Here is a 26,575-nt window from a genome sequence, read left to right on the forward strand (position 1 = left end):
TTTTTGAAGAAGTTGCCTCCCCGCCAACATCCCGAATCCCCGCATGGCAGCTGAGCTTTAACAGGGTGGGGGGGTAAATGAAAAAGCCACCGGAACAGTAATAGCTCTTCACTTGACTGCAGCCGGCAATAACAGCGGGAGCAGCCGCAGATAAGAGCGCCTCTGCGTGTGTGCCTGAGAGGAGCAGAGAGCGTCCCCCCGACAGCGCTCTGACACTTTTTTTTCACCCTCTCCCGGCTCCCTATTCTCTCCCCCACCAACCCCTAGGATCCAATGATAGCTGGACAAGTCAGCAAGCCCGCGCTGCTGTCGCTGCGGAGTGAGATGAAGGCAGAGGCGAGAAGCGAGGAGGCGGCGGCGGCCACTTCAGACGGAGAGCTGAGCGAGCCCCCGAGCGAGCCCCTGCCCGAGTCCGCCAACCCCGATGACAGCCTGGAGGCCCCCGGCAAGCTCTTCGGTGAGTCCGCTTGAGTGTTTACATGTTTTGCATCACAGGGCTGTGGTGTCCCGCGGTGCACCCCCTCCTTTTACTCCTGCCAGGGTCATTTATTGTGTCCCGACAGCGCGCTAGTGTACAGTACCATGTAACCATGCAATGCCTAGTTAGACCCATACTGCAACGGTATATATGGAAACATGAAAGGGTACGGAATTACACTTTTTCGCTCCTCCTTTCAACATGGGTTTAGCGCTTGGAGCCTGTCGGTCTGAAAAAACTGCCCATAATATATTTCAGGCGGAAACGGGCACATTAAATAAAAAAAAACTAAGTTTTATTGGCATTTCTAATGTTTTATGTTTGGCCTGCACTATGAGTGATGTCGAACAAAGCACATATCTGGTCTTTGTGATCAGAAATTGTCGATTAGGAAAAAATCTAAGGAAATAAACAAATGGACCATAAAGGGTCAGGATGTAACTATGTGTGGCAGGTGCAGGCGAAGCCCGCAATTTGAATGGTGGGTGGACAGAGTTGACAGTTGTTCACACGCACAAAGTTTGTCTCAAAAGAAGAGGGAAAACTTTTAATGTTGTGTTGAGCCACTACAATATACAACTCATGATCAAATTAAATTGAACAAACACAACAAAAATACATTCTTGGAACTTTTCAATCTCCCACCCAACTGAGGTAACTGTGTATCTACTTGTTATGCATTTTACAGTCCCCTCCATCCTTGTTCGCTGTTAAGCGCTCACCTGCTATATTCGGCTGAGTCAACGTGCTATAAATATCCTTAGTAATTAAAAAAATAAAATAGACAGTATTTAAAAGTGAAGTCATTAGAAGGTCATTCTTAAATTAAAATTAAGTTAGGAAACGAGTCAAAGCAGACAGTGCAGTTGGAAAGATAATTTTCTTTATTAAAGTATATGGTTATTAAAGTTGCTTTGGAGGTGTCTGAGACTCTCTAGCTCGAAGGCACCAGGCACACTTCAAGGGGGGGGGTTAATAGCAGTTTGAGCTTCATAAAAGAGCGAGCAATCAGGGTCTGTACCCTACCAGCACCACCTGATCACAGACACCTGTAGAGCGCCTCTAACTCCGCACCTGTGCATTCTGGATGAAGAGGTGCACAGGCATGCACAGGCACCTGCGTGAATGACAGGCACTTCAGACGCCTGGGCTGCAGCAACACTGTAGTGAGTGACATCCAGTCAGTGTGACTGATCTGATGTTCACTGAAGTGTTCCACCTCATTCACCCCCATAGCTCAGTGTCATATATAGAGGCTAGGCAGAGTGTGCACGTGTGGGCATCATGGCCTGTCATCTTGCAGTCCAAGAACTTTCTTTAAGCACATGATGGTAAATAGTATGGATGTAGGGGTGACATAGAAAATCTCTCTCACACACACACAAATATATATGTATATAGGTGTGTGTGTCTGTATATATATGAGAGAGAGAGAGAGATTGTATATAGATTATAAATATGTATGTATATACATATATTAGTATATATAAATATATATATGGAGAGAGATAAATATTAGTATACAATATACTGATTGAATAATTGAATTCCCCAGAAATACTTATTGAATAGTTTATTTGTCCACGAAATAAGTCAATTCATACAGACAACACCATCTAAAGTCTAGGTTGATAGTTATAAAACGTAATATGTTTCTTTCTTTCCAGCATGCCAGCTAGGACTGCCATGTATAATTGTTATATATTCTCATTTAGACATAATTAGTGTGTTCTGTATTTGCATTTTAACATATTTGTATATGTAAATTTAAAGCACTTGAAGGTGGATCCATCTGTTGTGATGTTGGGGTATTATGAATATATAGACCATGGTGTTCAGTTTGAGGTAGGATACATGTGTTGAATATTAACACACAGCTTGGCTGTAGGTTATTCAACTAGATAATGTGTCAATACGTGATATTTACGCCTAATACAATTATGCAGTTTGATAATAATTCCATGAAGTTGAGTTCTAGGGAAAGATAGGTGCTCAGAGCTAAAACTCCGATTAGCCCTAACATTAGTAATACAGAAGTTCATTCTGGCAATGATGTTAATATATTCATTATTAATCTATATAATATAATATGCTAAATTATATTCATTAGTGAATGGTCAAATAATATACAACAGGCAATATATAAATAGTCAATTCCGTACATGTCCACGATTCTTTTGAAAATGGGATGCTATATTTGGCCATTTGAGCAATCTTGTAAAATTATCTTTCATTCCTTTGAATTTGTGCATAGTGATCTTTTCTGACTGGGAAGACAACAGTGTCTGTATACCCCTGTTCCCTGAAAGTTCCTGTTTTGATTCAATTCCTTATAGTGAAAGCTAGTGATCTTGCTTAAACCTAGAGGTACTACTTGTGACAAACGTATAAACTGTCCAGCTCTTTAAGAATCTTTTTAATCACCATGCCTAAGACAGAACTTTGATGATCAAAATAGAAAGTACACATGTAAACTCAGCACAGTAAATATGTGTTTTATGCAAGAACTTAACTTAAAAAGCTTGCATTTATTTGGTCGGGAAGGGCAGCATTTAATATTTCAAAAAAATGTCATCATGCATAAAAAAAGGTAAAAATGATAAAGCATATGGGTATGTGGCGGACTAACCTAATTTACTTGTGTTGGTTCTGTACATAGTGACATGTGATTAATAGTGGAGCGACTGTGTGTGACCTTAGGTGCACGCGGTGTTACCAAAGTCATTGTCAATGAGTGTCTGCCCTGAAGCATGAATGTGTTTTCTTGGAGTCTGCATGTGCGTACTGTCGGCTCAGCATCTCGCCCTATCCGCACAGAACAGCACCATAAGGCTGTCGGAAGGCATGCTCAACCTCCGCTGAGGAGCAAATGCAGGTCCTTGGAGCACACAGTACACAATGCAGTTACGTTCATGGTCGCCTGGGTAGATTTTGCAAATCCTGTCACAACCGAATATGAATGACAATTTTATATCATTCTCATATCCAATAAAAGAGCGCAGTAATGTAAATTAAATGTGGGGAAATACACGTGGGTCACAGTGTTACTCTACTGGATTTTTTAACATAAGGTATGTTGATTTAGGACCACACTTTCTCCTAAAGGCTCTGAAGGGAAAAAGACCTGAAATTGTGCACCAAGAAAAAACTCAGATGTTAGTATTTTGGTGACTTGCTTTATACAGTTCTCTTAGAAGAGCTGTTATGTATTGTCTAAAGTGTTGCTCATGTGATCTACATTTAAAGCTACTGTTCAAAGTCATCCTTTCACGACTGCTCTCTTGCTTTCTAACACAATTCAATTTGTGTGCCAGCTCTGAAACGTTCACAAAATATCTCCTCAAGGTCCTTGAAAAAGGCATGCATTTATTGTGAGGAGTGAGAAAAGCAGACCTAGCAACATTTTGCATTTATCAGGAACAATGTAATAGTACTAACAGAACCCAAGCACATGCAGATGGAACATGAGGGTACCTTGTAAAAGGTCATGATTTATTGATGCAAATGGCGGGCTGAGGTTTAGAGTTTGTTCACAGCATCGCCTGTCCTTCTTATGGCAAAGAGAATGTACCCTTGGTTACTTGTACTTAAAGTGCTTTAGACAGGACTTATGTAATGGTTTCTTGTGTAAGAAGTCCGAAGCTAAAATGTAGTTCAGAGTGACCTTTACACAATTAAAAGATTTAAGGTCGCATATATTTACAAAATGAGGCAAAAGGTACTCAAAAGCAACAAAAATCACTGTCTTTTGCGAAATACTTTTGTATCAAATTTTCTATCATGTGGTACAAATGTCACAAGGTTAGTGGCAACAGTTGACAAGTCCTCCTTTGAAAAACAGACTACAAGTAAATTCCTTCTTTCTGCAAGGCCACCTGAAAAGAGGCCGCCAGAAACAGAGGATGAGACGAAGAGTGTGTGTGTCTACAATCGTGCGGTTATCAAACTCTGAGAAGGTTTTACTTCAACTCTGATCCACCAGACCCTCTAGTCAAAAATAACCCTCTATCCACCGAGGTTCCAAATCCCAGGTGGCCATTCTCTGGTGCTTAATTTGTGCAGCTGGTTGCAGGTTGTGTGCATCTCACTCATTTTTGAGCATGGAGACTTGTTTTTTATCATCAGACTTTGAACCAAAGCACGTAAGATAAAGGTAGAACCTGGAGAAAGAAAGAGTAAGGGAAGGGTGTCTAAACAGTGACAAAGGAGAAATTACAGCATGAATGATAAATAACCTGCAAGAGTGAGTAAAAAGAGACGGGGCGGCAGGGATGAGAGAAAGAGGCATGTGGCATCTAGACTAAGTAGCCTTGATGTTTGTCAATCCTGCCATTTGGCAGCACGAGTGGACTACTAAAAAAGTTGGGCCACTGTGTTTTAAATAAATAAATTAATTAACCATTTAATTATTAAATAAATACAAGTACTGCCTGCATCAGTGTCATGTTAACAGAGAGGTTTGCTTCCAGGGCTCTTTTCTATTATTTGTATTTGTTGTGCCAGAACTCAGAGAGTAGCAGAATATTTCCATTAGGGGTCATGGTAGATTTGTGTGTTGTATGCAAGGTCTTACCTTTTGCACACGTGCCCTCACCATTGAATGGAACTGATGATGGGTCTTGTTCTAGAGAATTTCAAGCTGCTCACACCTAATTTGCCCTAAAGAAGTTCTGAATTTCAATTCAGTCCCTTTGATAGTACACAAGACAGTACCAGTAACATACATGCACTTAGAGGGCAAGTCATTCTTCATAACAACTTCGCATCTGAAACAAGCTATAGGGAGATATTTCACAAGCCATAGCAGGTGTGAAATTGTGCACACATTCTTACTGTTCATTTTCACAGAGATAACGTCCCCCCAACACCATAGTAAATAGGAAGTGTACTTTTCAAGATTCTCTTTTATGCGTATGCTTCTGCCTGGTTATTTGTATGTAGCACAGAATCGGCACCAGCTAACCGCTGCATGAGTAACTTATGAACTACAACATGATGTTACGGTAGCGACCTGCCGGGAGATGTAAGTGCATCCATGCAGTAAAAAACGCCCAGATAAACGACTACCTTCATAGTTCTGTGTAAAAGCTGTCTTCCCATAGTACTTCTTGCAAAAATCTGTGGTCATGCAATTTTTCCCTGACTGGCACCCCCTTTTTTTTAGCTTTGACACTAGAGGGGCACAATATTATGACTGTGTTAACCAAAGCTAATGTTCTGTCGCACATTAAATGTTTTTCACCACTGGTTTAATTTTGCTATTTTAATTCTGAATTTGCGAAATGCATGCTTTCTATATAAAAGTGATCACACAGGGGCTCGAGAAGAGCTTCCTCAGTATTTTTTATAAATATAAGACCATATATGTTCACTTGATGTCCTTTTGCCGGCATGCATTGGACTTTTGTAGCCTCTCAAACTGATGCAGTTGTCCTACCAATTGAATGGTGTTATTGTACTGCATCTAACTGCTTTGCTCTCTGATAACACACGGGCATGCTCTTTTTGGTACCCGAGTCACAAATTGTTTGTATTTATTTTGAGTGAGTTCTTGAGCTTATCAATTCCTTCTGTGAATTTACTGTTGGGTATTTCAACGGACTGTCCAATGTTGGCGTTTTTAGACTCTATACTTGAATGAAGGTCAGGTCTACGCTTTTGTTGCTAAGGGCACCCTTGAGAATCATCAGCTCATGAAAAGGAAGGAGGGGTGCTATATATAATTCAACCCCACAAACAGAAGACTTTCTTGTTACATAAGGTCCGACAAAGAGACAGAGCATGGATTACACACCATGACTGTCTCAAATATGTAGGTGTTGTTGAAAAAAGGGGTTTGGATGATAAGCGGGAGAGAGAGCTGCTAGAACCTGATGGCACATGCCATTGTATTGTAGCAGCCTTTCACAGGGTGTCTGTTCTGATGCACTAAATCCAATTCCAAAACAGGTGAAAACTCCCAAACAATTCATGAAAATGACTCCAGATTCAGATTGACATTGACCACAAAAACCCGCAATATTTTACTGAACGCTACCCTACTGCAACGAGCGTTAAAAGTCTGCGACATTTGTGGCTGTCCTGTAGATTAAAACGTTGGGCTCGCTTTCCTGATATTGTATAAAGAAAGCCAAGTTTCTCTTTTGATGGTATTCTGTGGCAAAGGTGTTTGCAAACTATTCTAAAGGATCATTGTGCAGCCTTGCTCTCCGCCTGCCTTCAGGATGCCTGTTGAGAGTGCGTTTACCCCATATTGTCATTGTATCAATAGTATTGTAACGACAAACAAAAGGAGTAAAGCGAGAACGCTTGCATAGCTTGCTGTATGGCGCAAGCCGCCGCTAGTCGTAGGTGAGAGCCTTTCGCCTCTGCTGAATGTGGGCGCTTTATTGTGTGTCTACAAGACTCAAGTGCATTATTTCATCTTGATGATATCGAGCAAACCTTATTTCAAATCTTTATCAAGCTAAAATAAGCAGAACAAAAGCAGTACTAAAACAGAGCTGTTTTTTCAATGCTCAAGTCTGCCTCTGTGAAACAGACCTTGGTTTGCATTGTGTCATTTATTAATGTTTCCACATCAGAGACATGTCAGAAAGGTTTCGCCGTTGTTTCACCAAATCTTTTATTTAATTACTAACAGAAGGTTCATAGCTTGAATACACTCCAGTTTCATTCTGTTGGTACTTTGCTGTTCCATGAAATCTTCAAGATTCAGAGTTTTGTGACTGCATGCATTTAACATCTTGTCTTGTGACTGATGACATTGACATAGATTGGTCAGAGATAGGATGGTCTGAGCATCACTTTTCTGACCTCATTATTGCCATAGATAACTTACAAGGCGGCAATCAGTACCTTGCTGCATTATCATTGGTCTACTTGTGAACAAGCCATGGAATTTACCTCTCTAAAAGCTTACCATGTTGTTGTTCTAATACAAAACATCCTGACATTACTTTTTGGTAAAGTTTGCTTTACAGGTCTTTTTTTCAGTTCAGTTGAGTGCCAATTTATTAATAATATGCATTTTCAGGCTTTCAAGGTTTGCTTATATTTTAATAGTAGTCTTACATAGGATGCAGTTGTGGGTACTGTAGTAGGCTCTGCAAGTCATGGTCTGGCTTTGTGATTTGTCATGACAATGGCGTTCTGACCTTCATCATGTTGAGAGACGACAGGGCAGAGACACTCACTGCCCTATGGGACTCTTGGGGCTTGGCGGAGTCCAGCGGGGTCTCAACCATCCCACATGGTCTAGGTTTCTGCTTCTCTGAATGCCAAAAAGTGCTAAGATATGCATCTGTATGATTCTGTTTAAAATCCTCAACGTCCCTTTCACGTGTTGCCTGAATAAAACATGCCCTGCTGGTGCTGCTGCAATGATATTGACTCATTAAAAAATACAGACTTTAAAATGTATTTCTCCCTGCAGACTTCTAAGGTGGAGGCTAAAGCTGATGTCGAGTGAGAATTTATCATGGTAGGCAGCGTGGAGTGACTGACAGCACGTTATGTTTGTAGGACCGAATTTTCTTTAAATAAAAATTAAATAGCGCAAAAAAGTTTTACAATTTTAAGGTCAGTTTATTTGCCTATGAAGACAGTCAAATCAATCAACTTTTCTGTCTTTGAGACCTACAGAAAAAGAAATATATTTGTAAGACTTTTTCAATGGTCTCTTCAGATGGGATGTGCTCTCTGCAATCCTCTTGCAGGTGCGAACACGGAAAACCCTCAAAAAAATCCACCGGCCCTCATCTGAAAGTGAAAATGATAAAACCTTGCGATTAGTTTTCTAAGTGTGTAATGCTGTATTAGGAAAACCAATTTGTTAGTGCTAAAGTTGTGCAGGTGCTGGGCACCAGCACTTATTTTTGGTAATCGGGACACATTTTTCATCATCAAACTTTTGTACAGTGCAAAAAAGTGAAATGGAGAAAGAGAAATGAAAAATAATCTGCAAGAAAGCGGTAAAGTGACAGGATGGTGGAAGAGAGGGACATGAGGTGCAATCAAGACGAGGCAGCCTCAATATTCAGCAATCCCTGCATCCAGCAGAGCCAGCGACAGGCTTGGACAAGCTACGGCTTGTAATATTATTATTATTATTATTATTATTATTATTATTATTATTATTATCATCATTATTGATATCATTATTATCAATACTATTATACATTTTATTATTTACCAACTAAGCACAGGCTTCCTTGTACTTTTAGCTCCCATCCACTGATTGCAGATGGAAACACCCATGTCCTGCTTTCCTCCAAGTGAACAGTGCACTTGTTTGTACTCTTCTAAAAGGTCCCGGATGTGAGCACATGATGAGCCATGACATGCAAACCTCAGGCTTGAGCATCACAGCGCCGGCTTCTGTGGCGCAGCAGAACACGTTGAGTCGCCTCAGGCTTCTTGCAGGCTAACACTGGTCACCATGCCTGTTCTGCTTGTCTGTGCCTTACATGTTTGCTCTTAAGGAAACCGGCAAGGGCCGACAAACCTATTTGCTTGAACTCTCAGTTTTTGTCCAAGTAAAAACGCTGCCACGAGTGTCCAAACTCGAAAGTAAGAAACATAACTACTATTCCACGTTCCTCCCGAGCTCTCTGGCAAACTTCATTCTGAGAAATATGGGCCAGATGTATCAAAGGGTTTTGTCCATTCTGTATCTATGGAGATATGTGTTGAAATATATGGCCCTATATCCTCTAAAAAATCGCATGTGGGCCATTCAAGGCAATGACGGCTTCTTTCACTTACAGATGAGTTTTGGAATCCAATGCATTCAAGTTAATTCAAGAGTTGATAACAATTCCTGCTCTTCCCACAGCATCTCTTGGGCATCCCAGCAGGAAACATTTAAATGTGCTCACCAAGGCCCTTCATTCCTCACTCCTTGGGAAGTCTTATCATCTCCGTGTCTATAGATTGAACATTATTCGCAGCTTGGACCCTCTGGAGGTTGACCCTTATTTCATGCTGACCACTTTCTCTATGTCTGTGTTTCTAAACCACCCCCTTCTCCAGGGACGTTTTAAGAATTTTGTAGGCTCTGGGCTAAATGTATTTGGTGGCCTCTGTTCGGAACAACTTTGAGTTTATGATCCAGTTTCAGCTCTTTCATCCCCTCTCTGGGTAAATTCAAAATGTGTCTACATCTGATATTCAGGGGCAGTGATGTGTGTTTTCAGTATTGTAACGCAGCAGCAGTTCCTTAATATTACTGGAAATAATCTCTCTCACACCCTCCCATTTCTCATATGTGAGGTCCTGTATTAATCTAAAACAAACTTCTTACTTGGATGTTGCATGAAACAAAGACATTTTGCCTACAAAATGTCTGTAATAGATTTTCACACATTAAAAATAAATGATAGAAAAAAGCAATTTCCAACAATTTGTTTAAACATTATTCAAGGTCATCAAGGCATGACTCTGCAGTACAGATCTGGCTTTATCAGAGGCCCCCTAAAAGGCGGGGGCCTTAAGCCAGAGCCCACTTAGCCCATGCCTTAAAACGTCTTTGCCCGCCTCCCAAATCAGACATAGGAAATTCACCCTCTCCTGAGGTGAATTCTAAAATGCATAGAGCTGTGTTGTTTCTTGAATTGAGGCCCAACCACACAAATCCCTAAAACACAATAAAATAAAATACCAAGAAAATGTGATAGAATAAACATTATTGATTAACTAACACGTACCATACTATATCTGTCTGTCCATCCACCCATCCACCTGTCTGTCTGCCTGCCTGCCTGGCTGGCTATCCATCTTTTTAGCTGAAGCAGCTCGTCTGAAAGATCAGCTGTAGATAGCCATGGCTAGCATAAAAAGGATCTCTCATTCCTGGCCTTTGTCTCATATCTATTCTCAAACTAAAATTACAAATTAAAAAATTACATTCATTGGTTCTGTAATTAGCAACATGATTCTTTTCACTTTTGAAGCATCACTTTCCACACCCGCGCCTTCTCATCCTGGCACCTCAACATTATATACCGCACTGACCAAAGTGACTGGTGAAACAAAATGCTTTATAGATGCGGGCCATGTCAGAACGCTTTGCTGTGTGTAACCAGCACAGGGTATTGGTGAATACATTTGAATGAAAGTAAGTGATTGCTTAGAGTTACATCCACAAAATGTGGTTTCCTGCTGGAATAGGAGGCGATCCAGGAGTTATAGCTAGTTATGTGGCTAGCGTGTGCCACAGACCGCTAAAGTCTGGCCCCCCTATGGAGTCGGCCATAGACCTACATCACTCTACCACTGCATTTCATGAATCAATCAAAGTTCTTAGTGAGAAGAGCGGAAATAATACATCTCTGGGGATCACTTTATCGGGGTCCTATTCTCCAAAGAAGCTGGTCTTTAGACTTCCACAAGAAAGAAGCGGTGGCGTGGGACTCTGGTGCCTCAGGTAGCGTCTCTAGGACTTTTGCAGCCAAACATTTGGGTGGATCCAGAAGAAGGGAAGCTTTACTCCTTTTTTAGGAGTGACCCCCATGTGATTGGGAGTTTCAGTGCTTGAAACAAGTTGATTGTGGATTAAAGCTTTTACGTGATAGTGATGCAGCTTCACTTTAGTTGATAAACTTTATGTTTTTGGTTGCCTCTAATTTTTAAAAAATATGTTATTACAGAACTTGTGTACTGCATGCCATCTAAAAGAGAAAAAAAGGAAAATCTGAGATACCAGCTCAGACTTGTACTTTTGTACAAAAAGGTGCATCTTTTGTGTAATCATACTTTACCCGCTTGGTCAATTTTTTAAAATGACATGCTTTTAATTTAGTGGGTTATCAAGATGTGAATTCAGGACTTGAGCATTTTAAAAATAATGTTTGCACTACACCCCAGGTGGGATACTGCTTCATCTGATAACGACTGGTGTTCCCACAACTATTTTTTCCAGATGCTCGAACATCACACCTGATTTTACTGGAGGGAAAAATAGCTGGTAAAATCTGTTAAGGGCTGAACTGCAAGCATAATCCAACCCTAGACATTAGCCCCTGCCTGACCCACTTTAAGGCATAGGGGAGCATGTAATACTCCCCCCTGCCTGGCCACATACTCCTCTTCCCTCTACATCCCTCACCACTCCCCTCCTTCCACCCCAAGACCCCCACCTTCCCCCTACATTTATATTTGTCACCTGCTCACCGCAGGTGCTGAACATGAAAATGAATCCACACACAATAGGAACTTCCGTGCGAAATATTGCCCAGGAAAACGGAGTCTGCTTAGTTATTCCCCATTCCATGTGCTTACTTTTTAGTAAGCAGATGTAGGTGCAGAGATATCATCCGGTACAGTAAATTCTGGTATCTCTGCCCCTAAATCACAGTTATAGCAGAGAAACTCAACTTTAAACCTAAAATTATGCTTGAAAACTGAAAGACTTAATTTATTCTTTTAATTCATGATCCAGATGCATTCCTTCGGTGCTGCTAATGTAGGCAATGCCTTTGTTGACTCTCTGGCAGTGCAATTTGAGGGACAGTCTTTACTTTATGAATCTTATGTTTGCAAGGATTACTTGGACAATTGGTAAAGAGAGTGTTGGTATTGATTACTAGTTTGGTGCAAGGATTCTCCATTAGGGCTTGATGTGGTTAAGATTTTTATAATTATTGTAAGGCAATTGTAAGTGACATGGACCAATACTATCAAAGATTGATTAATTGACATATAGTGATTTAAGTTAATAGAAAAACCTATGTGCTGAAGACGCAGCGAGGAATGATAACATTATGTGATTAGGATTATGATTACTGGAGTTCATTTGTGTATATATCTATTGTTTGCACACTTTTCTATTGCCTTACATTGTTATATTGTATATAGATGATTATCAGCATGTGATGATTCCATGCCCATGCAAACCTTGATAATGGTAGCATTATTTTCAGAACTGTACAATGTTATGATTTTCTAATGTAAGTTTAATAGACCACACTTATGTAGTGAAGAGGATGTAGCTGGCTTGCAGTAATCACACCTGTGTCCAATTAATGAGCAAATACCACAGTATTTGAGTCGAATAGAGAGCAATCCCGTGCCTACTGTGAGAAAGCCGGCCCATGTGGGTGCAACGTCAGTATGGTGGAAGAGTCGCTTTTTGTAACCAGCTGTGACCTGTGCGGGTTAGAGCGGCGGGGCGGTTGGACCAGGTGGGTGATTTTGACAGACGATGAAGAGAGAAAATTAAATAAATAATGAATGTTCCCTCGTCGTCATCTGTTGAAATTACCCCAACCTGGCCCCACCCGGCCTCACCTCCCCACCCCTCTTACCTACACGGGCCACAGCTGTTTCTAACATGAATGAAACACTGGTCATTTGTTTTGCACATTGGAGCATTTGGACAATTTCTTTGATGAGGAATTAATTAATAACTTTTTTCAGACCATACATGGCAAATCCATGAGCAGCAGTTTAACCTTTGTTTGGACAATGCACCACGTGATCACTTCCTGCTATTGCAGTCATGATTTAAGTCAAATGTTGCATGATGTCATGTATCACAAATCTCATTGAGATAGGTGCTGGTGGGAGTGGATTGTTTTCCATGCAGCAGCAGGTTTTAGTCCTAATGTTATTACAGTGTGATGCTGAATTTCAGGTAAAACTATTGCTGTAAATTTGTCCTGAATATTGTGTAAAAACAGAGGCAGATACTAAATACTCTAGGATGAAAATGTGATTTGACAGTTTGAGTCAAGCGCATTTCAATGTGATGGTCAGAAAATTCAAGCAGCAGTGTTCGAGCATTTGTAATGTCCATAGATAGCATCTAGTGAAACATACCTCAAAAACAGAATATTATGGAAAAGGGCCAGGCCATGTTTATGAAAACACCCATGGAGTGACAAGTCAAACTGTTGAAGACTTCTGGCAAAATGCACGTGGGCTTACAGACCCAGCGGTTCCCGGCTGGCCTGGACACATCAAAGCCAGTCAAAATCCACGTCCTGGAAAAGATGAGTACGATAAACATGTTCGATAACTTGTGCTCAGCCTTGGGTAGCTTGGCACCAAGAAGTCAGTCTCATATTCAGGGCCCAAGGGTAAGGTATTGGCACAATACCACCTTCTCATCACACTGTGTACGCTACATAAAGACTCCTCCCATTTGTATAAAACTCTATTCTTTGTATTACATACACATGGAAATCAAAACAAGATACATATTGTATACACACTTTACAGTTATATGCAGTGTTTGAACTTTTCCAGTAGCAGAAGTCAAAATGACACACCCATTGTATATACACTTTACAGTTATATGCAATTGTTGAACTTTCCCAATAGACGCCGAATTACATGAACATATATGCCCTATTCAGAGGTATTCATCCAACACGACATTCCCCAATATCGCATACCCCCAATAGCTACAATGGTCAGGCAATCACAGATCTATGACTATGCCTTGTGACCCAGCCACTCAGTCACTCAGCTACACCAGCCAACGATACCACGTTGCTTAGATTGTCTGAACCACCGCAACTGGAAAGAAACAGTTACTTAGTTTTATCAATCCAGATTAGAAAATCAGAGGCCAATCGACACCTGCATGAGTGCCAGGTCGATATCTACCGTAGACAAAAGGTTGTGACCCAGAAAGCTGGTGCGCTTCCAAGTCTGTAGAAATGCTTCCCCTGAAGTGGAGGTGTGAGCTGTCGTAGCCCCTGACAGTCAGCCGTAGGTGGCCACAAGGCACACCAGACCCCTCGGGCCCGACACAATGTTCTCCATGACAAAGTACCTTGCAGCGTGGGTCCAGGGAGAGGGAGGCAGCGACCTCGGATGGAGGCTGCGATGTCAAACACCGTCGTCTCCCGAACTGGAGGTCAAAGACAATCTCAGCTCCCCGCTCAGGTCCCCCAAAACCCCTCAGGCACCACATGCTCCAGAGTGCAAGCTAGCACAGGTCCCCTGGTTGTAAGCATGGATCCATCAAACTCACTCTGCAAGCTTACCACACACTCTTTGAACTCCTCACATCCCGGTACCTCAGGTGAGCTGCTGATCTTTACAAGCACACTCTGCACAGTATGATGATTGTGTAAATCAGGACAGTCCTTGTCCCAAATGACGATCACTTCTACCAGTTTCTGCCGCCCCTGCACTGTTCTTATGATCTTGTTCAAAATGGGTGATCCTGTGTGTCCCTGGGATCTCATGGATAGGAGGCCAGCCACCTGGCCCATGGAGAGTACCTAAGGATCCGGGCTGTGACAATTGGCACTTGGCTGCAGGCCAACAACGTCCAGGCAAAATCCAGCAAGTGCTAGTCCCCTTACTGGAGCACAAACTGAAGGCAGCCACACGCCTGTTAATACTCCAGTTGCAGTCCCCCATGCCCTAAAGATTCCTCGTGTCGATATCCCAGTGCCAAACCAGAGTGATATAGTTCCAAATCCAAAAGCGTTTTTAACTTCTGAGGCCCGAGCCCCAGTAGTTATAGCCAAAATGGCATTTGAAGATACAAATAGATCAAAATGCCACCTTTTAAATGTGCAGGGCCTCTCTAAATTTTGCCCTATCTGCCATCCCACCCCTGGAGGTTTCATCACTATCTTTAGTAGAGCCAAGACCCTGCCCCTTGAAATGCAGGTGCCAATTCCCCCGCCACATAACTGTCCCAGAAAGGCCCCTCAGAGTTAGAGGTCTTCAGTTTCTTGTGAACCTACCCTAGTTTATCGCCTTCTATCAGGAATACACAGATGAAGCTGTCCCCACAACATCCAGATGTGAATTTGGAGACAGAACTACAGGCACACAGAGCCCCAAGTATTGAAATGCCCACTTTGCCAAAGTGACATTTCCACACACATAATGTTGGTTCCACTCATACTACCGGAGAGGATTCACCATTACGAACTCATCAATATCAAACACTATACTGCTACTACTCTGCCCATTGGAAATACTGCTCAATAGCCTTTCCCTCCATTCCCCCATGCTAATCCAATGCAAGAAGCAGGCTCCATCATACCGAATACACCAGCTAGTGTCATTCAGAACCCTTGCATGTCACGCATACATGCAAATCCTCTGCCTCTTCTGGCACCGCACCCTGTCCCCATGGAGAACTCCATTATAGCAAAAGACATGTAGAACCTTGGCACATAGCTTTTCAAATGCCATGATCAGTAACAGCAACCTGTGCACAATAAGTACAATGTTATCCCCTGGGAGGAAACACAATCAGCTATATGCAGGTTTGTAAACGATTTACGGTATTGAGCATAAGGATGAAGAAGGATGAAGAATCAGTACCTGGCAAGGTTGAGGTAAGTGACCTCACTGCACTGCCAGTGGCACTGGGCTGGCCTGGTAAAAGATCAAACTCGGGTGCTGGATCCAATGTTATCCAATACAGAAAGAGGACAATCAAAGTGGTACTACTAAGAGTATGATTAGGTAACCCAGTCTCCAGTCAGTAAGACCAGGGGAGGGGGGGGGGGGGCGTCACAAGGCAGCATCAAACTTACACCCTCAGCGGCACAGGGGCTGCTGGTTGCAGAGTGCCAACACAGCGTCGGATGCCCAATGCAAACCAATGGAGAATCTTGAAGTCAGAAAAAAGCTACAGGCTGAGGGCAGGAGGCTGGAGGCTGGACTAAAGAAACCTATAGCTGCACAGGTAAGTTGGGATGTGCTGGGACATCAGGACACCATGTGTTGATCTCCCCTAGGCCCAGGGGCTCCGGGTGCAGGGATGTCCTTTGGCATCGGAAATCAGCTTACCGGTGCAGGTCGCCGTTGGGGGGTTGTCATGCAGAGGCTGTCGGTGTTGATGTGGAGTCCGGCAGGGGTCAGCCTATGAGGAACTCTTGCTCAGCATCGCTGGGAATCTTTTCTGGACTGGTGGCCTCTTGGACTTGGGCCGTGGGCATCGGGTGCAGAGGTTGTCAAATTCACAGCTCCACAGGCAGAACTTTGGTCTTTAAACTTGTTTTTATTTCTGGACAGGTCTGCTTTCCATGGGTGATCAGGAGTCTTTTTAGAAGGCAGGCAGTCCTCCTAGGGTTCTAGAGGTCACTGGGCTGCAGGATGAGTTGCTCTTCTGTAGCAGGGTCTTTGAGGGCTGCAGACAGGCTGCTAGGGCTGGGGCCAAGTCAGTTGGTGTCTTCAGTCCTCGCTGTTGCACAGCTCTTCTTTGTCCTCTTCTTCGTAGGTCATCGGTAATCTTAGGATTAAGGTTCAGGGGTGCTCCCAAGTACTCAATTTATGGGCTTTACGGGATTAGAAGGTAGCAGCCAATGGACTACTTAACTTTAGGGTGAATACACTCTTTGCAAGTCCACTCCCTCTGGGGAGGGGTACCCGTAACCCTATTCGCTAGATTGCACCAAGACTATATGGAGGATTTTCAAAGGAGAGGGTCACTTCAGCACTCGGCCCCTTAGGGGTGGTCCTGGCTGAGAGGGGATACACCGCTCTTGTTTCTAATTTTCCTGCCGACCTTGCCGCCAAAAGTGGAGCTTCATCACAGGGAGGGCATTTCCACTAGCTGGAGAGGCCCTGGCCAGTGTAACAAAGGGCAGAAAACCTTTTATTTTATTTTTATTTTACAGGCTTATATAGCGCTGGCGTCGACTCCCGTAGGAGCATCTCCGCGCTTTGGCATCTGCTACATTGCGATCAGGATAACGTAAGCTGTCTAGGAATTGAAAAGGAGTGTTTTTAGCATTTTCCTAAAAGGAAGGTATTCAGTACATAGCCTCAGGGTGTTGGGAAGGCTGTTCCAGAGAGACGGGCCAGCTATTGAGAGTGCTTTATTGCCCTGTCTTGCCTTCTTAGCCCTGGGTACTTCTAGAAGGCCCTGTTCGCTCGAGCGAAGTGAACGGGAGGGTTTGTAGGGGACAAATTTAGTGGCCAGATATGCAGGACCCATACTATTAAGACTTTTATGTATGGTACAGCATACCTTAAATTTTGCCCTCTGTCTGACAGGTAGCCAATGGAGTTTTTCCAGTAGGGGTTTAGAGGGTGAACGGGGGGGTGCATTTAAGACTAGGCGGGCAGCCGTATTCTGGACTACCTGCAGTCTTGCCATAACTCCCTCATTGGCGGCTAGCAACAGGCCGTTGCAATAGTCTAGACGACTCATGACTAGGGCTTGTACCAGTGTCCTTCTACTTGCATCTGGCAGGAGGGGGAAGATTTTGCGTAGCATGCCGATTATGTGGAAGCAGGATCCCACCACCTGGTTGGCATGTTGCTTGAGGGAAAGTTCCTGGTCCAGCCGGACCCCTAGGTTCTTAACAGTTGGTTTTGGCTCTGGTACTGGGCCAAGGTCTTGTGGCCACCAGTCCGGAGTCCAGAGTCGTCTTGCCCCCCCAAACAACATGACTTCCGTCTTTCCAACATTGCATTGTAAAAAGTTGGAAGACATCCAGAGTGCCACTGCTTTCATTCCCAGGGAGAAGGAGTTCCTAACCTCCGGTGTCAAGGTTTTAAAGGGAAAGAGGAGTTGAGTATCATCCGCATAGGATATTGGAACAAATCCATATGCTCTCAAGATGTTAGCCAGGGGTGCCACGTATATGTTGAAAAGAGTTGGGCTCAGGCATGAGCCCTGTGGCACCCCCTTGGTGATCTCAACTTCCTCTGACCGAAAATTGCCCATGGTTACCTGTTGGGTCCGGTTGGTTAGGAAACTTCTCATCCATTCAAGGGCATCATCTTTCAGGCCGATGTTCTCCAGCCTGGCCATGAGAATAGAATGAGATACGGTGTCAAACGCCGCAGACAGATATAGTAGTACCAGGATAACGGAGAAACCCCTGTCCTGGTACATATGCAGATCGTCTGCGACTGACATTAAAGCGGTCTCCGTACTATGTTTGGGCCTGAATCCTGATTGTGATGGGTCCAGTACCCCTGCAGACTCAATGTATCTCGACAGATGTTTGTTCACATGTTTTTCTGTGATTTTGCCCAGGAAGGGGAGTAAGGATATTGGTCTGAGGTTGCTAAGCTCACTCCAGGGAATGGTGGTATTTTTCCTGAGTGGTTTGACCAATGCCTTTTTCCATCCAAGTGGGACCTGCCCCGTACTAAGTGAGAGATTTATAAGTCTCTGGATGGTAGGTCCTAGATCTTTGGCTAGAGTGGGCATAATACGTGCAGGAATAATGTCTGTGGGTGAGCCACTCTTTATCTGGGACGTGAGTGCCAGTAATTCCTCAATCTGAATAGGGGGAAATACAGAGAGGGAGATCTCAGGAGGGGGTGGACTACCAGGGTTTGTTGTGGGGTCATTAGTGGTTCTGTGTGTCGAGTTGGAGAGTAAGATTTTGTCATATATGGCATCGATTTTTTGGATAAAGAAGTGGGAGATGTTGTCACACAATTGTTGTGAGGCCACTTCCGGACTTTCACAAGCAGTGGGCTTAGTAAAGGTCAGTAGGATCTGATATAGGGTCTTGGAATTATTGCCGGCCGCCAAAAGCTGTGTAGCTATGTGGTTCTTCCGTGCTAATCGAATGTCTTTGTGGTATGCTTTCCAAAACTCTTTATAGGTGTGTTTATCGCTATCTAGGAGTGAGGCCCTCCATTTCTTTTCTAACTTTCGAGTGGCTTGTTTGGATAGTCTAAGACTTTCCGAAAACCATATCTCCTGTTTAGGAGCTGGTTTAGGTTTAAAAGTTCTTAAAGGGATGGTCTTATCAATTGTGTGAAACAGCATTTCTTCATATTCCTGTAGGGCTTTGTCTATGTTCTCATTTCCACTCAGTCTGGGCTTTCCGAGTGCTTTGCGAAAATTTTCTTGGGTTAGTCTGTGCCAGGGTCTTCTTTTACTGGGTAGGATACGAGGTTTTTGGGCATGTAGGGTGGGATGGGGGGTGGAGAATTCTAAAACATAGTGATCTGTCCAATCTACTTGGTAAGGGAGGGAACATTCAATTTGTAGAGAATTCGTAAAAATTAGGTCCAACGTGTGTCCTGCCGTATGGGTGGGCCCGTTGTTAACCTGTCTTAAGCCCAGTGAGCTTAGATCACTAATGAAGGTTTTAGTTTCAGAGTTGTTTGCTACCTCACTGTGAATATTGAAGTCCCCTAAGAGGAGGAAATCTGAGTTATCGCATATATGAGGTGCCAGAGCTTCCATTAATGTTATAGAGATGTTTTTACATGGACCAGGGGGGCGATATATTAACGCTCCTTTCCTGCTAGATTTTGTGGAAAAGTTAAGATTAAAAATCATAAGTTCTAGGTCAGGGGTACATATTTCGTCCAAAATTGTAACAATGATTTCCTCCTTGTGTACTATCGCTATCCCTCCTCCAATTTTCAAAGGGCGATCCACCCTGGCTATTTTGTAGCCTGTTGGGATTCCCAGTGTTATAACAGGGGTTAGGTGGGGTTTGAGCCAAGTTTCCGTTAAAAAGCATAGGTCCGGTTCCCTACTGGAAATCAGATCCCATACTTCGACGGCATGTTTTGACAGTGACCTGATATTACAAAGCAGGTTTTTATTGTTGAGGGCGTTTTTACTAGTGGCCTTAGTGTTGGTGGTGATAGCTTCATCAGATAGAGACCTTATTTCCGGTTGGTAGTTCTGAAGGCAAGATTTGGTGGTGTGTGCCATACTCGTGGAGGCTTCAAATTGAGTTCTACAGTGGCGGCAGGAGAATGGACCTTCAATATTGTCCTTCATCCTGCTAGGACAGTCACTGGCAGTGTTGTGAAGTATATTCAGTAGTACCTGTGAGGTGTATCTTAGCTGGTGTGCCTGATGATCCGCCATGGTTACCGGCCCCCGGCCGCGTCCTGTCGCGGACGGGCGCAGACGGGCAGGTCTTTGGCTGGTCTTCGGCGCAGGCTACGGCGCCCCCACTGCGCGCTACCGCTGCGCGCTTGGGCCGACGAGGGCTATATAGCCCTGTCAAGTGGAGAGCTGGAGCGCTAACCGCTCGCCTCCCTGGGCGTGTCCTGCTCTTGTCTGCCCCGCCCTCCGCTCAACGGTATAGGTTACCGAGTCGGACCGGGGCGGGCAGACTTGAATGATGAGCAGGACTCCGTGAGGCTCACCGCCATTCTATGGTGTTCCTGCTTGGGGGTAGGTATGAAGCACCTACTCCCAGAGCAGGCTTTGTTTCTGACCCGCAAGAGCAAAAGGTTCCCACCTCAGCCGGTCAGAAACATTTTCAGAGGTGGCAGGCTGCTGCAGACCAGTCAAGCACACACTAGTGGTCTGGTAGGTTTGCAGGGGTCACCTCTGAGGTGACCTATGAGTCCATTTATTAATTAATCAAACAATTAATGAATCCAACACTGGCACCAGTGTGGGCTCAATAACATGAGATGTTTGGTACCAAACATCTCGGAATTCAGTGAAGCCATCATGGAGCTGTGGAACTCGTAGTGACAAGCTCCCAGCCCATGTACTCAGTATGGCTTCACCGTGCACTTATAATGTCTAAGAATGGACTTAGGCACTATACAGGCATATCTGCTCATACAGTTATACCCTCACATGAGATATAGTGCATCCCACCTTAGGGCGGTAAGGCCTGCTGTGGGGGTGACTTACCTATGCCCCTTGAGTGCTGGTGGGCCTGGCACCCAGGGGTGTGTGCCAGTTCTACTCTTCACTTTTATTTGCACCAAAACACATAAGATGCAATGGCAGCGTATATGTGTTTGGTGAGGGGTATCTTAGGGTGGCACAATATAGGCTACAGCTATTAGAGACCCTCTTTGGTCACAAGGCCATTGTGTGCCAGAGGTGTGCCAATTGTGGGAAAAATGTAAATTTTTGTGAAAAAACACATGCACTGGGAACCTGTTTAGCAGGAACCCAATGCACATTCAGTCATGCATCAGAGTCAGGCAAAAAGTGGGAGAGGGTGCTGCAACAGAAACCCACGTTCCTACAATGATGTCCATCAAGCATAGATTTGGAGAGCATAAAACAAGTCAAGACATATATGAAGTGTTTTTATGCATACATTTAGAAGCCAGTTGTCATAAGCAGCTAGAACTAATTCAAATGTTGTTTTAAATAATTCGCCACTGCCACATGCACGCAATTAAGAGATTTTCATTAGGGCAATAGTGGGTCCCTCTTTTCAAGTTCAAATACTAGACTTCTTTAAAGAACTGGGGCCCAGGACACAATTTACTGAGATCCCCCACAACTCCTAAAAGTGTGATAAATGTTAAATTAACTGAAGAGTACAGAAAATACAAATACATTAGGACAACAAGAAACTGGTTTTATTAACACACAAAAGACATAAACACAGGAATAGCCTTTAAACAGATTTATGGGCTTGGTTTGAGGCAGGCACAACACAGAGTGGTAAACAAAGACCTAGATTTGGCAGGGTAGGCCATAGAAAAAAAAGTTCTATCCTATACTATACATTCCGATTACCAACAGGTCTGCCAGAGATCTATGCCTCAGTGTTCACAAATCTGGAACCTGCCCAGACCCCATCATTAACACAGCAGCACTTTTCAAGCTTGTCACTTGCTCTCTGTTTCTAGAAGTTCTGCGTACCAGGGATCTGTTACAAGCCGTTTGTAAGAGCTTTCTTCATCACTTTTTTTCTCAAAAGGATCACTTCCTTAGTCCAAATCCTGTTTTTTTTCACCCAACTCATTGCTAAAGTACATTTTATTAGCTTCCTTGCCCTGTCACTTTTTTTTTCTTGAGTGCTTTTTAATTCATGACTTGGTGGCATGCATTCTTTCTTTATGCCATGGCACGTTTGTGTTCCCAGCTTTGCACTGTTTTCCTCAGATCTTCTCTCATGACTTCACTATTTCCAACTTTACTTTTCCCCAAGGTTTACTTTCTACTTTGCTCTCCTTTCAGAGACAATATGTGACACTGAATCCATCCGTTTAAGGTATTGCTCTTCCAATGTTGGGTTGGTCTATGTTGATCTCTCTGTGGGATCCTGCCTTTAGTTCTTCAAAGAAGTTAGTAGACCTTGAGCACCATACAAAATGAAGCTTTCATTCTGAGTTAAATAATTTCCCACCATGATCTACTATCCTAGCATATTAAACCTACCTTTGTACTACAAGGATGTCAATCACATTCCGAGGCTGACCCCAGGGCATGGCAGCCTGCATTGTTTTATATTCTGAGATAGAGCATGGACAGCATAGCCCCCCAAGCTGAACCACAGATGCCAACAACCACACACGTCTGAGCAACAACACAGGGTCCCGACTCCTCCCTAGCAAGGCTAAGTCAATTAAACTGAACAACAACACAAATGCCAATGCTGGACTAAAATCAACGCTTTTAATATATCAGGTACTGGTACGAATAAAGCCTACCAAACCGCTTTTCATTTACGTCAGTGATTTATTTTAGTCAATTCAAGTATCTAGTCAAATTATTTTCATTCTTTTTTACAAGACAGTTTTTTTGTGCATATATACATTATATACAAAAACACAATATTTTTGCAATTGCATAGAATTTTTACAAATTTACAATGTAACAACACATATACATATCTCTTTCACTCTTCAGACATACAACTAACAAACCCAAACGAAACAAAGCTCAGAATCTTTTGGAATGAGGCCCTTTGTCATATATACAGTCATAAATGATATTTGTCCAGTCATATGTTTTAAATAATATGAAAAGTAGATCAGTCAAGGTTTCAATCCTATCTTATCTAGACAATGTTTTTTTTGGAACAACCGTTACTCAATGGCAAAGAGCCTGCGGTGGTTGACGCGTTTCGAATCCCTTATTATGTATATATGCACAAAAAAACTGTCTTGTAAAAAAGAATGAAAATAATTTGACTAGATACTTGAATTGACTAAAATAAATCACTGACGTAAATGAAAAGCGGTTTGGTAGGCATTATTCGTACCAGTACCTGATATATAACAACCACACAAGGGCACAGTCTGCAAGTGAGGTGGAGCTAGCTTTAGTTGTTCTATTAAATTATTTTTATGCAAATAGAATTGGTTTTCCTTCCGACAATGAATGATATTTGAAATACCCCTTCAAGTACTTGCTTGAGTGAGATTGCTGCTTGAATTGTTCGTGGTCTCACAACACCTAGATCAAGGTCTTTGTATGGCAAATGAGCCAAAAAAGGGCACCTCAGCTTGGCATCAAGGGACAGCTTCAGTCAGTCCTAGTTAGTGTCTGAGGATAGAACACGCAAGCCAAATTCAGCACCGAGAATCTTCAGTAAGTCAACAGCTGCTGAGAAGGCTTTACCTGGAAGTAGGCAGCAGGCCAATGATTTGTGAGAAAACAGGCCTCGTCTTTGATTGTGAGTCTAGCTGGTGTGTGTTTTGAGATGAATAATACATCAGACATCCTCATGTTAAAAGAAGGCAGATATCAAATGAAGCAGGCAAAGAGAAGGCCCAGATTCTGTCTTGGCCTGTGTGGTTTTCCCAACCCTCACGGGCATGCGTCTGAGTTTAAGGGGGACGGGACGGGCGTATTCCCATTCGTGCACATGGCACCACTTAACACATCTGAATTTTTTGTGCACCCAGGGGAAAGATGGCACAGAATTGATACTGAGTTGGCACCCTATCTGTATAAAGCTCCCTGCTGTCAGACTCATAAATGTTTTAAAATATCCAGAGGCAGGGCTAGTTATAGAGAGGGCTCTACGTAGCACTACTACACCCCGTCGCATCAATCTGTTCGCTCATCACGCGCACAGCAAAAGGCTGTGCTTTGATTGCTTCCTCCTATATTTTGGCCTGCTGGGTGTTTCTGTTACACAAAACAATTATTGGGGTAGTTTCTAAGGCTTGCATTTCTAAACATTGCATAGGTTTTGTTTTTCTGCCTGTCTTTGCATTTAGGGGTGTGACACAATTAGCTTATAAGTATGCTCCATTCTTCATTTCTTTCCGTTCAACTACCTGCTATGGTCTTCCCTGAAAACATTAAGCTATTATCACGAGTTTCAAATAAAAGGATGTTTTTTCACCTAAAAATAATTCCATAAACTGGATTGAGTATAGGTAATATAGGTAAAATGATAGGTAATATTAATAGTAAGTTATGCACAAACATTTGGGAGGAAATGTTGTGGTTCAGCAATTTTTTTAAATAATATTTTTAATTTTCAACAAAAACTGAGTTGCACATTGCTTCTTGAAAGAGGTATTCATTTCTAGATACAAACGATCTGGCTGTGGTTGCTTTCTTTGTAAATCTATTGATAGTCCATGTGTTTAATCCCTCCGAAGTCCTAGCAAGTTAAAATAGAATCAGTGTAAGAGTTGAACTGTTATATATCCAGCAGTGCCAGGGTGGAAGGTAAGAAAAAGTGAAGAAAGGGAGGGAATGACAGAGTGAGGGAGGACTGTAGGGAAGGATAGAGGGAGAGAGGAACGAGGGTGGGAGTAAGTGAGGTAGGAAAGAGGTTAGCAAAGACGGAAGGTGGGAGGATTGAAAGGAAGGGTCAGAGAATAAATGGATAAATGAGGAGGACGGAGAAAGGAAAATATACAGATGGGAAGAAAGGGGGAAGAAAGAATGAAAGAAAGTTAGAAAAGAGGCAGAAGGAATTAATAGATTAAGGAAGCATTGAAGGAATGAAAGAAGTTTAGAAGGAACTGAGACAGAAAGAAAAACAGAAAACGAGACAAAAGAAAGAAAAAGAACACAGCATGAGGAAATCAAGCAGTGGCAAAGTCATCAGGTCTTGCATGGGCTGCCAGCATTTTCGTCTTGCAAATACTTGTTTTTTTACCATAGGTTTTGTAAAATGTTATTGTTGGCTGAGCTTCCAAGTGCTTGCAAATATAAAAAAAACGAGTAAAAAGCAAAACCATGTTTTTGATCTAAAAAAAACATGCATTGCCAATAGTTGTCTCTGGCACTGAATGAGACAATGAATGTAATTACTTCAAGTGCAGATGTGCTCCTTCTGAAAGAGCAGAATGCTATTACTCAGAGTGAAGCTAGCCAGTAACTGAAGTGAACTAACCCATTGCTCCTAGCTGTATGTAGGCTGTAGTAGGCAGAAGAAAAATAGAAAACATTGAAAACAGTGTAGGACACAACAAAAGACCAGTTGATAAGGAGGGCTGGCTGAAATCCCTTATAAATATATCCTATATTTTCAATTTTATTAGACTCAAAAGGTCTGGCCTAACGCCAGACCTAACAATGGGAGGGTGGAACATAGAGCGAATAATATAAAGGATTTAAGAAGAAAGACAGTTACTTTGTTTGTAAAATTAGAAGCTACGCAGAAATTAATTTTAATTCTTAGCTGTAAGACAACACATATTAACCACATTTCAGAAACTCTGTTTGTTGTGTTTGTTAAACACTGTAAGGTTATTTAAAAAAAGAGGTGCAACTGTTTTAGAAACTCAAAAATACCATGAGCTCTATTGACGGATCTGGACTATAGCCGACTAAGGCAGCCACATAGCTAAACCATTGCGATGGGACTTCTAAACATTGCTGGTCTAAGGGAGCTGTTTTATAGAGCCTCCCTCTCCCAGGTAAATGCACCTTTCTGACACCTGGGACACATCTACAGTATAGAAATCCCTGTGGAAAGGTTGTTGTGTACAGAGGAGAAAGTCCGACCTCTCCTACGGTTTTTAGGGCCCTTGGAGCCTGTATACCTGTAATATCGCAGCGTTATATGTTCTGTATGCCGCATATTTATTTTAGGTCTACAATTTGTGTTACTTTTTTCCTATTTAAAATAGCCTTTACATACACTATGCTGTGAACTCACTACAGCCCAAAAAAAACAACTTGCAAATTTACTCTCTAAAATGTTAGGCACTAAACAGATACATCCATGCTTTTCTCTGAGTTTGGTGTGATCTGAAACATACACAGTGCTCAGTGGCATGAAGCTACGTGATTGGCAGTATTTGAGTTTGCAGGATTATGTAAACATATTTATTTTGAAGGTCGTTGACTCTTAGTGGTAAAATCTGACAGCGGTATTTGAATTTCTGGGTGATAAACTGCACAGTGATTGGTGTTAGCACCACATACTCATCCAGCACAAACACAGGTGGGGAGCATCAAAGTGGCCCCAGTGGGCCATTTGAAGAGAAACAAGATTGCATCCATGTAGT

At 42.7% G+C, this 26,575-nt stretch overlaps 1 protein-coding gene across 1 annotated transcript in view; it reads left to right on the forward strand.

Annotated features, from left to right (window-relative positions):
- Positions 1-273: 273 nt before the first annotated feature.
- Positions 274-26,575, forward strand: part of POU6F2 (POU class 6 homeobox 2) — a 902,251-nt gene continuing 875,949 nt past the window's right edge. Inside the window, exon 1 of the mRNA XM_086964856.1 lies at positions 274-457. Coding sequence (XP_086820982.1) covers positions 274-457 — 184 coding nt within the window. The remainder of the gene's footprint in view (positions 458-26,575) is intronic.

This window comes from Lissotriton vulgaris, chromosome 4_1, assembly GCF_964263255.1.
Source record: "Lissotriton vulgaris chromosome 4_1, aLisVul1.2, whole genome shotgun sequence".
NCBI lineage: Eukaryota > Metazoa > Chordata > Amphibia > Caudata > Salamandridae > Lissotriton > Lissotriton vulgaris.